The sequence below is a fragment of the Telmatherina bonti genome, assembly GCF_933228915.1.
Source record: "Telmatherina bonti genome assembly, chromosome: 13".
NCBI lineage: Eukaryota > Metazoa > Chordata > Actinopteri > Atheriniformes > Telmatherinidae > Telmatherina > Telmatherina bonti.
In genome coordinates, this window is record NC_136611.1 from 25,325,558 (window position 1) to 25,341,763 (window position 16,206).

Consider the following 16,206-nt stretch of genomic DNA (forward strand, 5'->3'; position numbering starts at 1 on the left):
TTATGAACTTGTACAGAGGACACATTTTGTGTTTTTGAATCACTGTGCATAAACCTTATAACAGAGTGAAATTTCATATTTGAGTGATTTGCATTTAGTAGTGTTCCTAGCATGATGCTCTGGAGGTGTCTGTGCTCAGCTAAATCCATGTTCAAGTAATTTAATAAGAAACTGTATGTACACTCAATAGTATGAACACATTATTATAAGCCATCATTATTATAAGGTATGTTTTTTTTTAGAGAGGGTTCATTTTTTGTGAACATCATGTAAGACTGACTTCCCAGGTAGACTTCACTTTAAGTAAAGTCATGCATTGACTAGAGTAACACTGATCCTGTTCTGTTTGTACCTGTAATCTCACAGCAAACTGTATACTGTATTTAAATGTAGTGACTTGTTTCAGTTCTCATTCATCTGTAATGTGGGGTGAACTTTATTTCTACATCTGTTTTGGTGTCTCCTTTCTGGGTGACAAGTATATAACAACAATCCCTTTTTCTTTCCTCTAGACATTGTGTATGAGAATAATGGTAGTTTAAAGTACATTTCAATAAACTTAAGGACTGATTAATATCTAATTTCACTTTATCTATTGCCTCTTGGGCACAGTATCAATGAACATTTTGATTGACAAGTCCATTGTCTAATACTTTCTATTTTCTTCAGGGCTCATGATTATCTTTACATGGGATAGGTGTCTTTGACCGTTGTCAAGGAGCTCGGTCTTTGAACAGCTCAAACAGAGGCACACCTGTTCTTGTGTGTGTGTGTGTGTGTGTGTGTGTGTGTGTGTGTGTGAGATAGAGAATGCGGTTTTGTATGCTGGCTTTTTGACTTTGTACACTAAGAGTGAATCAGCTGCACTGAAGAACTCACAGGCTGAAAGGCTAACAGAAGGAAAAGAACGTACAATTAACTAAAATCTGCTTAGGAAAATGCCTCCAAGAAGGAAAAATGGTGCTGCAATTAAGGTTGAAGATGGTGAGAGGATTTCTTTCATAATATTACCTTGTAAATGAACATCTATGTTCTTACAAACATTAGTAATTATTCACAGAAGTATTTTCTGTTCCATCCATCACCTACTGGGAACTGCTTTTATTATGTTTCAGTCGGAATGGACGTGGACGCTGAGTATGACAGCGGCAGTGAAGGTGAGTTTTATGGGATAATTTTTGCTTAAGTAAGCAAGGAATACCCTTATTGGGCCAATCTAACAAAATGTGTTTAGTCTGTGATTGACAATATGTTTAAAACACTGCTAATTCTTCTGTCTCTTGTCTCCTTAATTGCACCTTTTATTCAGATGACTTTTTTCTCAAAACAGTTTAATCAAACAATTTATTGAATTTTTTTTTTTTTTTTTTTTTTTTTTTACTTATCTGAGGAATACAACCTGCACTGTCATGGGTTGCAAATTTGAGCTTTTTTCTCTAAACTTTTTTAGATGAAGCAAGAAGAAGAAGTAAAAACAGAAGAGCTAAAGTGCAACGTAAAGCCAAGCAAACTAGTGAAGATGAGGAAGATGAGGAGGATGAGGAGGAGGAACCACGGAAACGTGGACAAAAAAAGAAGCCTAGACCCAGAAGCAGTGATGAAGAAGATGAGGGAGACAAACGAAATATGCCAAGCAAAGGATCAAAGGCTTCCAGGAAGAAGGTTGCTAAAGATGACAGCGATGAGGAGAGTGAAGAAGACAAGGGAAGGAGGAACAAGAAAGGGAAAGCAGTGGCCAAAAAGGAGAAAGAGGAACAGAATCAGGAGAAGAAGGGAAATGCTAAAGGGAAAGGAAATGAGGATATGGACAAGAGGAAGAAGAAAAATGGGAAGCAGAGCAGGTGCAGTATTCTCTGAGACTTGTTTCTCACATACCTGCACGCTCCATGCACCCATGTGGTCTAATGGAACTGTGTCTTGTGAAATGGCTTTAGGAGGCATATTGTATTTAAGGTGATTAGAGAAACTGTCGTGTCCTAGCTAGAACACAACAAATAATACACACTTACTTTATTCCTTTAATATATAGCATAGATTGATTAGCTTCTATGGCATATACTGATTGGTATTAATTATTATATAGTAGAATTTTTAACATTGCATTTCACTGAAAGGCCACAGTGGAATCTACAAAGCATCTTAAAAGTCTGGCATAATGCTTTTACATGTCAATGTGCAGTTTGAGTGATACTGGCACGTAGTTGTAGTGATGGTTGACGTAACCTTGTTTGCTCATTAATGTTTTATGGCTACTTACTTGAACAACATGGCAAGTCCTCCCATGACACAATATCTTCTTAACATTTCACTGGGTGCTGCAATATAAAAAATTAGCCAGCCAGATCTGGTTACTTGCTGATGAGAATGTTTTCTTTATGTTTTTTTTTTTTAAATTTTATTTTGTTTTTCAGTCACCAGCCAACACGGCTGGTAAAGAGTCCAGGTTTTCATTAATTCAAAATGTCTTCTAAACACTTTTTTTTAGGGGAAACTGGATTGTAAGTGGGCTGCACGGTGGCATAGGGGTTAGCACTGTGGCCTCACGATCCTTGGCTGGGGCGAGGCTTTGACAGTGGGCCTTCCTGTGTAGAGTTTGGATGTTCTACCCATATATATATGTATATTATATATATATATATATATATATATATATATATATATATATATATATATATATATATATATGTATAACTAGTTGAATATTTTAAGAGCTGATTCTTAGACCTCCCATCTGAATCTCCTCGTTCTGCAGCACTAGTGTGTAAATAACATGACTACATGCACACTTGAATGAACAACCAATGGATCTATAATATGTCGTGGAATTTTGTTCATGTCCAGCTGTTAAAATGACATACAGTTCCCAGAGAATTATTAAATTTACAATCAGATATCAGGTCTAAAAATCTTTTGACATAAGTGTTTATTCTTACATTTTTAGGGGTTGTGGTGTCCAAGAGTTTTATTCCCCTAAAATACTGTTTGCGTTGAAACAGAATCACTGATTTGGTGCTGCCCAGTTTTTCTTTGTAGATCTTCCTGTTGAGTTTTGTCAAAATCCTGGAATGTGATGTCTATTTCACTTTAGCAGCTCTTCTTCCTCCTCTTCTGAGTCTGATGAAGATTCACTGTCAGAGGGAGAGATTGCAGCCTTAAAGGAACAGGTAGAGGAGAAGAAGAAACTGATTGCTACATTAAGGAACAAACCTTGGCGCATGAAGAGGAGACTCTTACTGCTCAAGTAAAGACTAAAGCTAACTCAATGGTCAAATGTTACATCCTCTGATCTTTGCTTGAGGTTTCTGATATTTCTAGTTGCTGCTGCATTTTAATTCTTTGACCATCTGTTATTTTGTTGTTTGGTGAGAATTCCCTCCATTATCCACCATCACTCATGTCATGTACATGTGATGTTACTCATTCATTATTAAAACTTGCTTATTGCTACTTCATTGCTGTTTCTTACTTCTCTCTGTGCCATGGCTGGTAAAACTACTTTGGATGAACACAAAGTAGATGAAAAAAGAAATTTTCAAACATGTCCTTGCATGTTTCCTGTCATATTTTAAAGATAAAAATACTCTTCCAGTCTTTAAATTCTTAAAAACTGACACAGATAAGAACAGTGGATATAAGCATACTGTCTGCACTTTTATAAAATTCACAGCCTTATGTGAAAAGTACAGTTAGAGTTAAGCAATTACATGGCTAAAAATGTAACACATTAGTTTTTTTTTTTTTTTTTTTATCTATCTCCGTATCGATTAAAAAAAGTACCGGTAAGTTAACGCTGTCAACTCAGAAGTAGGCTACACTATTAATGACCACAAGAGCCATCCTGCCTTAGTATGAAATATGAGCCTGCTTTGCTCTACTTTATATATTTATTATATGGGGTTGCACATAAATGATGTGATGCCAGTTTTCTTTATGATGCTTGGGCTGCAAGACGAGTTGCACATACGAAGCATGTCATGCTTTTTATGTAGTTGCTGGGCTGTTGCTTTTTCAGGTGATTAAGCATATTTGTGTGTTTTCTATTAAAACTGACAACAGTTTTCAGGTTGCATTCTGTTCATCATCATTTTTACTGAATACAAACAACTTTCATATTACTGAAGAGTCAGGGCCTTTTTGCTGCTACTTCTGAAGTTTGGGGTGATACTATGTCTTCAGCCGTTTCAGTCTAAGCACTACTTTTTGGCAGCTTTCATTCTTGCTTACGTTTTTCCCCTCAGTTTTCTTCTGCCCTTGTTGTTTTCCCCTTTTGGGTTTTTATGGTGATGCCCACCAGCTTAGAGCACTGGAGTGTGCATAGGGATACACAGCTAGACATCTGAATGACTCAGTGACAGAAGATATTACATACTTATCACAGAGATTTATTTCAATTTAATTGTGTTATCACTGTGAGATTGTGTAGTCACCTGGTGCTATTTACGCATAGGGCCTATGGTAATTGTAAGCCAGGAAAGACACGAGCGGTGGAGTGAGTACCATTAACGAGGGGAGGCAGAGGCAGGCTGAAGGTGGTCCACGTCTTTTCTTTTTATTTTCTTTGTAAAGTGCCAAGTGCAATAAAGTGCATCAGAGAGTTAAAACCAGAAGATGGCTTCTCCAGCAGCCGAAGACAGAAGAAAAAAACCTGATCTGTTCACGGTGCTTTAAATGCCATCTGCTGAAATTGGATAAACCATAAAACTCTACAGGGGTAACACAAAACAACATTAACCATAAACTCATATGTAGACTCTCTAACGCCAAACCATAACCAAAACTAACAAAAAGAAAACCCCCAACCGAAATATACCCCCAAACAAAACCACGCAGATGATAACTAAAGACTAAATAATACTACATCCTAAAACCACCACCCCCCCCGTCGCGTTCCTCCCCTTGGTCCAGCCCGGAACGTTCTCCAGCGGCGTCTGGTCCCCGGGAAATCTTTTGGCCAGACGCCGCCTCCCTGGACACAAGAGGAGGACATAAATAAAAACAAAACCCGACATACACTCTCACCTACATTCCACACTTCGAACATTCACGCATGTGCCCCACACCTAAAAGAAAGTACCAATTTAAAAGATGTACACATATATTGCACTTATCCCATCATAACTGTCGTGCTGCCCCGCAGGACCGGCGGCCGCCATTACCGGAAGTGACGCCTCCCCGGCTGGACCCACGGGCAACAAACATCCCAACAAACAAATATATTTATTTTAAAACGACAATCATGTGAAATTTCTTTATGTGCAAATTAGCACTTCCCCAAGTGCAGAGTGAATAACCAAATGCTGTGAATATTTCAAAGTGCAATGTGCAAAGTGCTTGCATGAACCCGTAATGAACAAACCTGTTCATTACAGTAATGCATCCACATGAATCTCAGGAAAACAAGGTGCAAGCTGCACTTAAGGCTGGCTGAAGTTCAGTTAGTTAGATCTCTTCCTGTCCACATGAAACAACTACAAACAGCTCTGGCAGCATTTGTAGCACTGGGTTAATGTAATTACGAGTGTTTGTATATGTTTGTTTGCCTGAGAGAGGGGTCAGTGTGAATGTTTCTCTGTCTAAAGATCAGTGTGGAAATGAGAAAAGGGAACGAGATAGGTGAGCGGCTTTAACTTTTTCATGAGCTTGACACTGTTTAATGCATGCTGTTTTGGCTGTTGGTCCTGTTTCTTGCCAAGTTCCTGCTGATGCTGTTCGTGTGCAAAGCGTCATTAATCAGTAACCCATCCTAAAGTTGCCGTTCGCCCGTGCCATTCACATTAGCCAGTTCATTTACTAGTTAGGTCTGCTGTCTTTTTTGCTTATCGACTGGATTTCATTTCAGTGGTGAATGTTTTCTTGCTCTCTGTGAATGGTGGAACAGGGAGGCCCAGGCGTTTGTTGAAAAGTTTGAAGGGGCCCTCGGGAAAGGAAAAGGCAGGAGGCTGTACGCACTCAAAGTCATGATGACTAAGGTAATGTTTGCATTTAATTATCTTTTTTGATGCACAATTAAAATAATATTATGTCAATGTTGAATATTATGTCAATTATGTTGAAATGAGTGTCTAATCTATCCCCCTAACAGAAACTTATCAAATTTAATCGTGACTTTGAGAACTTCAAAACAGCCTTAATACCCTGGGAAAGGAAGATAAAGGAAGTAGAAAGTTAGTACCACAATAATATTACCTGTAACAGGACTAACAATCTAACAATCACTAACTAACAATCTTTATCTTTGCTTCGGCTGCAGATTTTTTGTAAATCTTATCCTTTGCATGTCTATTCTTAGGTCATTTTGGATCATCTGTGGCATCATACTTCCTTTTTCTAAGGTGGATGTATGGCCTGAATCTGGTGCTGTTTGGATTCATGTTTGGCCTGGTGGTGCTGCCTGAGGTACAGTTTTTCCTCACATTTCATGCTAGCACATGATGTCTCATGTAGCAGTAGCTCCAAACCAGTTCAACACTTATTTCTCATCTCTGAATCTTTCCCCAATGTTTAGGCTCTTATGGGTCTTCCATATGGATCTATTCCCAGGAAAACTGTTCCCAGAGATGAACAAGACACAGCCATGGACTTCTCTGTGCTCTTCGAATTTGGTGTGAGGATCTCAGTCTCATTAGTTCATGCAGTATATGCAGAATATACTTTTTTTCCCCCCCTGAAGCATGACATACCACCCCAATGACCTAGTGAAGGAGAAAATTTTTGCTTTCTGTAATGCATGAATACAACTCACACATATTATGGCCCAAAGTTTGTGCATGTCTCACTGTATGACATGGGATTGTGGAATGTTTTTATAGTAAGATGATAAACTAAGTAAACATACAAACATATTTTTTTCACAGCAAGAAGGTTGCTGGTTCAATCCTCAGCCTTTCTGTGTGGAGTTTACATGTTCTCTCCATGTATGCATGGGTTCTCTCTAGGTACTCTGGCTTCCTCCTACCATCCAAAGACATGCATGTTAGGTTAATTGGTTACTCTAAATTGCCCATGAGTGGTTGTTTGTCAACTGGCGACCTGTCCAGGTTGTACCTTGTCTTTTGCCCAAAAGACTGCTGGGTTAGGCTCCAGCTTCCCCGCGACCCTTCGTTGGACTAAGTGGTTGGGATAATGGATGGATGGATTTAGAATAGCATTGTTAAATTCTGTTATATTTAAACTTTGTCTTTAATCTTGTAAAACAAATTAATAAAATGCATCTCATCTGCAAGTTTTTATATCTTTTGTTATATCATTAACAGGGTTTCTGCAAGTATTCCTTTCTATTCTACGGTTACTACAACAACGAGCGAACAATCGGGGTGCTGAAGTTCAGACTGCCTCTGTCATACTTGCTTACGGGTGTTGGAATATTTGGATACAGCCTGATGGTTGTTATTAGAACGTATGAAACGCTAACAAATGAAAGAAATCACATGTACTTTGTGAAGACTTGAATGTTTGATGACCGTTTGTGTTTCCAGGATGGCTCGAAACTCAAATGAAGGAGGAGATGGGGCAGAAGAGGGAGAGTTCAACTTCAGCTGGAAGATGTTCACCAGCTGGGATTACCTAATAGGAAACCCTGAAACAGCAGACAACAAATACGCCTCCATTACTACTAGCTTCAAGGTTAGCAAGTGTGGCTGTTTTTTAGTTATCAGAGATGGACCTTGGATTTTTAGTAAAGGATAGCTATTTTGTCGAAAAATTAGATTTACAACACAGAAAGCCCAAATAAAATGGTTCATTAAAAACATACTCATTTGTCAGTTTCACAGTGTTCACACATGTTGTCACAAAAATCACTAAAGAAAATAATTTTGAATTCACAGCACCTCAATGAAGCTCCCTGCTGTAACAGTTGATATATTCAACATTACAGAATGATGAAGAGTGTTTTGCAGCATTTTAAATGCATCACCCTCTTCTTGTCCTTTCCATTAATCCAGCTTACTTTATGGCTTTGTAGCAAAAACATACTAAATGCCCTTTTCTCCTCTTTATTTGCATCACAGGAATCTATTGTGGATGAACAGGAGAATCAGAAAGATGAAAATATTCACCTTCGACGTTTCCTCAGAGTTCTTGCCAATTTTCTGATCCTGTGCTGCCTTGGTGGCAGTGGTTACCTCATCTACTATGTGGTGAAACGATCTCAGACGTTCTCTGAGATGGATGCGAAAGACCTCACATGGTTTGAAAAGAATGAGGTAAGTTCACATTTGGATGTTTATTTGAGCATTCTTTGCTAAAATGACTTTTCAGACCAGTATCTTATAATGAGCAGAAGAAAAGTTTAGTCTGAGTCAGCAAACTGAGTCTGAGTTTGAGAATGACTGTGATAAATGAGATGAGTAATTACCCTCTCTTGTCCATTTCATCAGGTGGAATTTGTGATGTCTCTCCTTGGACTGGTGTGCCCTCCTCTGTTTGAATCTATTGCAGAATTGGAAGATTATCATCCTCGTATTGCCCTCAAATGGCAATTGGGACGAATTTTTGCCCTCTTTCTGGGAAATCTGTACACATTCCTTTTTGCACTTTTTGACGAGGTCACTGCCAAGGTATGCCAGATAAGCCACAACTGAACTTATACCTTCATGTATAATAAATTTTATTCCACTGTCATTGAAATGAACTTGCATTCATAAATGCATATTTGATACCATATAATAATAATAATCTGAAAACAGAATTTTAAAGATTCGTAAACATACTGAAAAAGAAAACTATATCAGGACATAAATATTTCAACATGATAATATTTGATAAAAAATAAACTTACTTTGACATCAATGCGGATTAAACAATGACTATAAGGCAACATTAAGAACGTGTTAGACATCTTGAAATGATTTGCCAATATTCAACTTTCACCTGTGGACATATCATCAGGATTAAACTCTCTCTATGGAGTTATTGGCTTTTAGTTGCATTTGCCAAGTCTGTCTGTCTAATACAACTGATTTTGATTGATATTTGGTTATTTAACAGTGACACATTTTGTTTTTAATAAAATGCTGGATTAGTGAAAAGTTTATCTTAAAGTAAAATAACGGTTCTTTGCAAAATAACTTAATCTGATGGTGCACTGAGGTTTAATATTCACATTTCTGGAAAATAGTATGTGAATTTTTTTTGTCCTAGTCTGGGTTATACACATGACAGATATGTTTCCCACCAGATGGGAATTAAGGACTTTGAGGGAAGTTGGAATTGATTTAAACCCCATAGTCAAAACTAGATTATTTTCAAATTAATTTAAATAGATTCATTTAACTTAGACTTATTTCAGACCTGGAAAACCAATCATTTAAGATCACTCACATGAATGACACGGGTGACATTAAAGGGGTCCTGTTATGGTATTTCAAGTTTTCTGAGCTTTCTACAGTGTTACAGTGTTGAATCCTCATCAGACATGTGAACGGCACTGTTTTTCTTATCACCTAAACGCATGTTTGAGTTTGAATTTGAGTTCCAGCACTCTCTCCATTCGGTTTCCATAGCGACGAAAAACGCGTAGTTTTAGAGAGTTTTTCTACTTGGAAATCCTTGTGACGTCCCGGGGGGATAAGGTTCGGTGATTGGTTACCTTCTACTGGTTAACAAGGGCATGTCCAAATACATCAGGCGGGTGGAAAATGTCGGATAAAGTTATTTCCAACGATGGCTGGTGAGTTTACCAAAGAGAGACATCCTGCTGCATTCGTTGCTGTGGGTTGCTGTTTTCCACTTCGTTTTCAGGGTCTGATTCAGGTTCCAACATGTAGGGCTGTATGCTGTGTGTTGACATTGTATTTTATTTTTTTATTGACTTCATATTAGCCTAATCCTTCTGTTTATGAGATGTTACAGCAGTTGCGGTGTGCGCTCCCGATGTAGTGCAGTGGCGGGAGGTGGGGCTTAATGCGGAAGAGTCTCAATCCACTCGTTTTGCCCACAGGCTGATCTGACAGCCTACGGAGAGGGTTGGTCTGAAGTAAATAAAGCGATTTGTGACAATAACTCGATCAATCCCAGCCCTTCTGGTCTCAGAAATAAAAATAAATTAGCCTGAGATGCACATAATAGTTCCACTTTAAAGAAAGGGGGCAAGTATTAGAGCGTGATTGCCAAGCTTACTATTACTAGCGCTAGAGAGCTCAGAGAAGAGACAGGATGCAATATAGATCCTGAATGTCTTTATTAGGGGATGCCATAGTGCAAAAATCTGCCAAGCTCAGTCGGGCCACTTTAATCTGTTGCAAAAACATTTTCACAAACAGATGGCTAAGTAACATCCCTTTACTCCTGCCAAATAAAGCATGTCTCAGCAGCAGCTTGGTTGAACTTTATTTCAGATTATTTTACTTTATTTTAGATTTAGAAGCAAATGTGTGCATTTGTTCACATCATGTAAACCTAGTAACAAGCTTACAATATAAAGACAGTCAGAATTAGGAGACTCTAGGACCTTCTGGCCCCTTTGATCAGCATTTGTATTTAGTTTTATGTACACAAATTATGAAAAGTAAAAATGTTAGTCTTATGCTCCTGACAATGTATTGCTGCAATATAAGCCCCCCTTTTTTTTTTTTTTTTTATCACTAGGTCATTGTTAAGCTGTTTCTACAGTTTGTGCTTTTTCATTTTCAGGCCTTTGAGTAATCTGACATGCTAATAGTATATTACATTAGAGCAAGCACTTTAAATACTGTATCTGCAACATGTTTTATGATCTGTACAGCATAACTCAAGTTTCTGTCACTTTGTATGAATGACTCTTTGTATTCTTTAGTTGGAGCGTGAGAAATTGATCAAGAATGCCACTGAATGGACTCTGAGTCAATATTATGCCAACTACACCTCCTTCTTCAATACAACAGATGTACCTCCTCCAAATGTACATCCAGCCGATGTTATCAGAGGACCTTGCTGGGAGACAGAAGTTGGAATTGTCAGTAATTGTATTATACACAATTGTTAAATAGTGATTTGTATGTTCAAAGAATTGTACTTTGCTCTATAGTGACATTAATTTACTTAAACTAAACTGCAGCCTTTCTCAAATCCAGTCCTCAGGTGCCCCTGCCCTGCATGTTTTAGACACATTCCTCCTCCAAAGCACCAGAGTCAGATTACTGAACTTCCTTATCGGGTTATTTGCAGCCTGTTAACGAGCCTTTATTTCATTCAGGTGTATTAAAGTAGGGTTGCCTATAAAACATGCAGGGCATGGGGGGGCCTGAGGACCGGAATTGAGAAACACTGACTAAACTTAACTACAGTAACATTGTTCTTTATTTTCTTCTTTTCCCTTTGTAGGAAATTATGAAGCTAACTGTGTCAGATGTGCAGGTGACCTACTTGACTATTCTGATTGGTGACTTTGCTCGAGCCATCATCGTCCGCTTTCTCAACTACTGCTGGTGCTGGGACTTGGAAGCTGGATTTGTGAGTACTTGTACTTGTGTGGGTTTTGATGTCTTTGTGTTTGTTGTATGTGTTCATGTTTGTGCCTAAAGTAAAATGAGATCAGTATTAGCATATAGCATTTGCTGTATACTTTAAAGTCAGAAATTTGAGCTACTTGTTTGATGCATGTTGCTGAATGTGATCATCAGCTCGGTCTATTAATGTGATGAGAGTCTATATCACTGTATGACCCCCACATTATTGAACTTTGTGTACGTACAGCATAGTTAGGATCCAAGTCAACCTGATACTGTACAATGACATCTGGCAAGACGAGTGATCCCAAGCACCAAGGGAAACAGGAGACTGCATTGAGAACTTAATTACAGAGAGAGACACAAAGAGAGCAGCAAATGGAAAGTGTATTGACTTGCTGTTCATCGTTTAAGGCAGACATGTTTATCATATTGTTGTGTTTTTATTTTAGCCATCATATGGAGAGTTTGACATCAGCGGTAATGTCCTTGGACTTGTCTTCAATCAAGGAATGATATGGTGAATTGCTACGGAGATGCATGCTTGATAGTGTTTTCTGTCTGATTATATATAAATGTTCGACTGATGAGCTAAAGAAGGCTCCTGTTTCTTATGATCTGTTGCATGTTGACCAATAATTAACTCAGAACTGACTGCGAAGTCTGTGCTTCTTCAAATGTGACAAGGGCTGCTGATGTCCAAAAGTTAGCTAACAATACCATCCTGTTGAAATAACGTTGCTACTTCTGCTGTCTTTCTTAGGATGGGAGCATTTTATGCTCCAGGTCTGATTGGTTTGAACGTCTTGCGTCTCCTGACCTCTATGTACTACCAGTGTTGGGCAGTGATGTCATGTAATGTTCCTCATCAGCGAGTATTTAAGGCCTCAGGCTCCAACAACTTCTACATGGGCCTTCTGCTGCTTGTGCTATTCCTCAGCCTGCTCCCTGTTGTCTACACCATGATGACTCTACCTCCATCATTTGACTGTGGGCCATTCAGGTAAGTAGAGAAAAGACAGTAAAGCGTAAACAGCTTTGGGAACTTAATACTTTTTAAAAAAATTTTATAAATGCACAAACACTTTTTAAAAATGCTTTTCCTAAGAGTACATACGCAGTATATGCCTATACATACTTAACATAATGTACATGGTATAAAATGAATATTTTTTCATATTAAAAATGTAAACATAAACATAAAAAACCTTTAAAATTGTTTTTTTTAACCACATATCAGTAACAGCTACGACACTGGAGGCCTATGTACTTTTGAATGATTGAATGTTGTTGTAGAATATATTAGCCATATTTAGTTGGCTATAACATTACCAGCTTTTCTTCTTCAAAGTTTCTATTAAACAATCAAACAAAGACAGTTGAGTTTGTTAGAAGTTTTAATACACTAATTTTCATTTGCAGTCTATTGGCAGCCCATTTAGGCACATGATTTATTTATAGTTAGATTCTGATTCAGCTGATGTGTTTTCAACAAAGATTGCGTGCAAGATTGTACAATTTTTAATCCATGTCTTCACTCAGTGGACAGGACAAGATGTATGATGTGGTTTTGGAAACTATAGAAAAGGATCTTCCAGCTTTCATAGGGAATATTTTTACATACGCTTCGAACCCTGGACTCATCATGCCTGCTGTCCTCCTTATGGTGTAAGTATTATTTAAATACCATTGGAAATAGAATTAGTTCACATACACAGGTCTTCTCTCGTAATATGTAACAGGGTTATCCTTTTTGTTTAGGATAGTAAAATGCAAAACCACTGAGAGTATGACTTCATAATAAGAGCATTAAATCAAGAAAGTGAAGTAATATAACTTAAAGTATCCCTCTAATTGGGAAAAACTGTTCCAAAATCTAATTGTTTTGTCCATTATGGATTTTTTTACATGCTGCAAAACACGTCATGAGCAATATCTGCGTTTACATTCAATACATGAACATTTCTGCTTTAAATCTGCAGTTTCATTCCTGACTACCAATCCTAACATCCTGCTTGAGGTTCATACACACTAGACTAGATGAAACAATATAATTTGAAACTACAATAGGCTGCCATGAGAAGTTAGAACAAGTCAGATGGAGCAGAATTGAAAAGACTGGCTGAGTAGGTGGCTGTGGAGTCACACTTTTGAAAGCTCCATTCTTACTCTGCCCACAGTTACCTGGACTTTCACCTTCCGGTTGTTCTTATCCAGCAAGTAGTGCATTTTCTGCTATGGTTGAAAATGATGTAGAACTCTTTAGTTTTGTCCTTTTGAACATCACTCGTTGGTTTATATAAACAATTAAATTACCCACCAATAGAAGTGGTCACAGTGTAATGGATACAGGGGAGGCATTGGTGTTGCAAGGTAACTGTATTAACCGAATGAAGAAATGGTGTGGCATTTCGTGATAAAGATAAACAATTCTGAGCAACACAGTTTTGGGGCATTGTCAGCTGTGGGTGTAGGACTTTAAATTCACTGTTTATTGCTCTGTGGCCACAGTATAAGTGGTCAGTGCTGTTGTGATTCTTTACAGTAAATATGACCTTAACTGTTTTCACTCTACTACAGGCTGGCCATCTACTACCTGAACACAGTGTCAAAAGCATACAAACAAGCAAACACTGACCTTAAAAGGAAAATGCAAATGGTCAGTATGAGTGTTGTGCCCCTCCCCACCACCACCACCACGCACACACACATACCACCATCCCCACTCACCCACTCACACACACAAAGCATATTTTGCCTTCTAACGATAAATTTACTGTTCGGTCAATTGGTTAATGCTTTAGGCTCGAGATGAGGAGAAGAACCGCAGGAACAACAAGGACAGCACTAATCAAGTAATGAAAGACTTAGAGGACCTTCTTCCAGACAAATCTCTCAAACCACCTCCAACTGACGAGGAACCACCTCTTGGTACACTCACGCACTTATTTTACACATGTCACAATGTGCCATGATGTGTCATGTTTTGCTCACGCACATGCCATTAACACACCAACTTTCCGATCCACCTTTGACTCTCCTTCCATCGTTTCAGATGATGTAACTGAGAAGAACAGCAAGTCTCCCAAAATGAAGCCAGGTACAGCAGGAAAAGGTATTAATCTGCAGAAGGAGGTATCACTGGCTGCCCCGAACCCCAGAAGGCCAATCACCCGTGGCCCCGCACCGAGAGGTGTGCCTCCTGGACACCCCAGGGGTCCTCTTCCTGGACCTGGCAGAGGCAGAGGCCGGAGTGCACCTCCAAGATAAAATCAACAAAATTCTATCAGTTCATGTAAAACAACAGGAGTCTGTGAGCAAGATTGTAAATATCACATTCATACAGGGAGGATGTACGAGTCAGTGAAATAATTGACTTTGACAGCTATGTTGTATCACCTTATACATTATTTTATATAAAAAGAAAAATCCTGTATATATTTAAAAGTATAAACATCCATCCATCCATTTGCTGCCACTTTATCCAGGGTTGGGTCGCGGGGGCAGCAGCTTAAGCAAGGAAGCCCAGACTGCAAACTCTGCAGGGGGTGGTCCAAGGTGGTCCTAGGCCAACCGAGAGATATAATCCCTCAAGCGTGTCCTGGGTCTTCCCCGGGGTTTCCTCCCACAGGGACATGCTTGGAACACCTCACCCAGGAGGCATCCTGACCAGATGCCCGGGCTACCTCAACTAGCTTCTCCCAGTGCGGACGAGCAATGGCTCTATTCTGAGCCCCTCCTGGATGACCGAGCTCCTCACCCTATCTCGAAGGGAGAGCCCGGCCACCCTGTTAAGGAAACTCATTTCAGCTGCTTGTTTACAAGATCTCGTTCTTTCGGTCACGACCCACAGCTCATGACCATAGGTGAGGGTAGTAACGTAGATCGACTGGTAAATCGAGAGCTTTGCCTTCTGGCACAGCTCCTTCTTCACCACAACAGACTGCTGCAGAGTCCACATTACAGCAGATGCCACACCGATTTGTCTGTCAATCTCACCCTCCATCCTTCCCTCACTTGTGAACAAGACCCCGAGATATTTAAACTCCTCCACTTGAGGCAGGACCTGACTCCTGACACGGAGAGGGAAATCCACCCTATTCCGACTGAGGACCATGGTCTCAGATTTGGAGGTGCTTATTACCATTCCAGCCGCTTCAAACTCGGCTGCAAATCGCTCAACTGAGAGCTGGAGGTCACGGCCAGTTAAAGCCAGCAGGACCACGTCATTCGCAAAAAGCAGAGACCCAATCCCGAGGCCACCAAACTGACTGGATCCAGATGACCTGAGTGATCTGGTAGCTTCATACTGGGTCAAGAGATCTCTGATGAATTTCGGTCCTGAAGCATTCAGAGCTATACAGACCAGCAACAGAACTTAAAGTCTGTCCTCTAATGGAAAGGCGGTCAGTATAAAGACCTCAGAACTGGATTGATGTGGTCCACTGTGTTGGTTTTAGAGAAGACTCAAACAGCAGAGTTCTAAATTAGCTGCAGGTGTCTAACTGTTTATTTAGGAAGACCTGTAAATACACTGTTACGATGGATGGACTAAATTCTTCAGTTTTCATGTCTCTGGCTAATACATCAAATCTTTTGTCCTTTATATATTTTATATATTTTCTGAGATGATAGACTGATTTTTTTTTATTTTTTTTTTACAATTTTTTAAAGTTTAGGTCTGCATCCATTCACTACACCAGATTTTCTTGCCTTGCTTTGGTTTTTAGATGATTGTAGCTCTGTGGTAACCTGCAGTTTTATCTCTCAAGCATTTACA

General features: G+C 39.1%; 1 protein-coding gene across 1 annotated transcript; it reads left to right on the forward strand.

The window, feature by feature from the left end:
- Window positions 1–938: 938 nt before the first annotated feature.
- On the forward strand, window positions 939–14,696 carry tmc2b (transmembrane channel-like 2b; the record flags this gene model as incomplete). Its single annotated transcript, XM_079251065.1, has 20 exons — window positions 939–984; window positions 1,116–1,157; window positions 1,451–1,841; window positions 3,089–3,241; window positions 5,879–5,969; window positions 6,083–6,164; window positions 6,290–6,396; window positions 6,506–6,604; window positions 7,254–7,396; window positions 7,476–7,623; window positions 8,010–8,204; window positions 8,379–8,558; window positions 10,775–10,933; window positions 11,302–11,430; window positions 11,879–11,946; window positions 12,190–12,429; window positions 12,969–13,094; window positions 14,007–14,085; window positions 14,231–14,357; window positions 14,482–14,696. 20 exons carry the CDS (start codon window positions 939–941, stop codon window positions 14,694–14,696), a joined length of 2,820 nt encoding a protein of 939 aa, XP_079107191.1.
- Window positions 14,697–16,206: the final 1,510 nt, after the last annotated feature.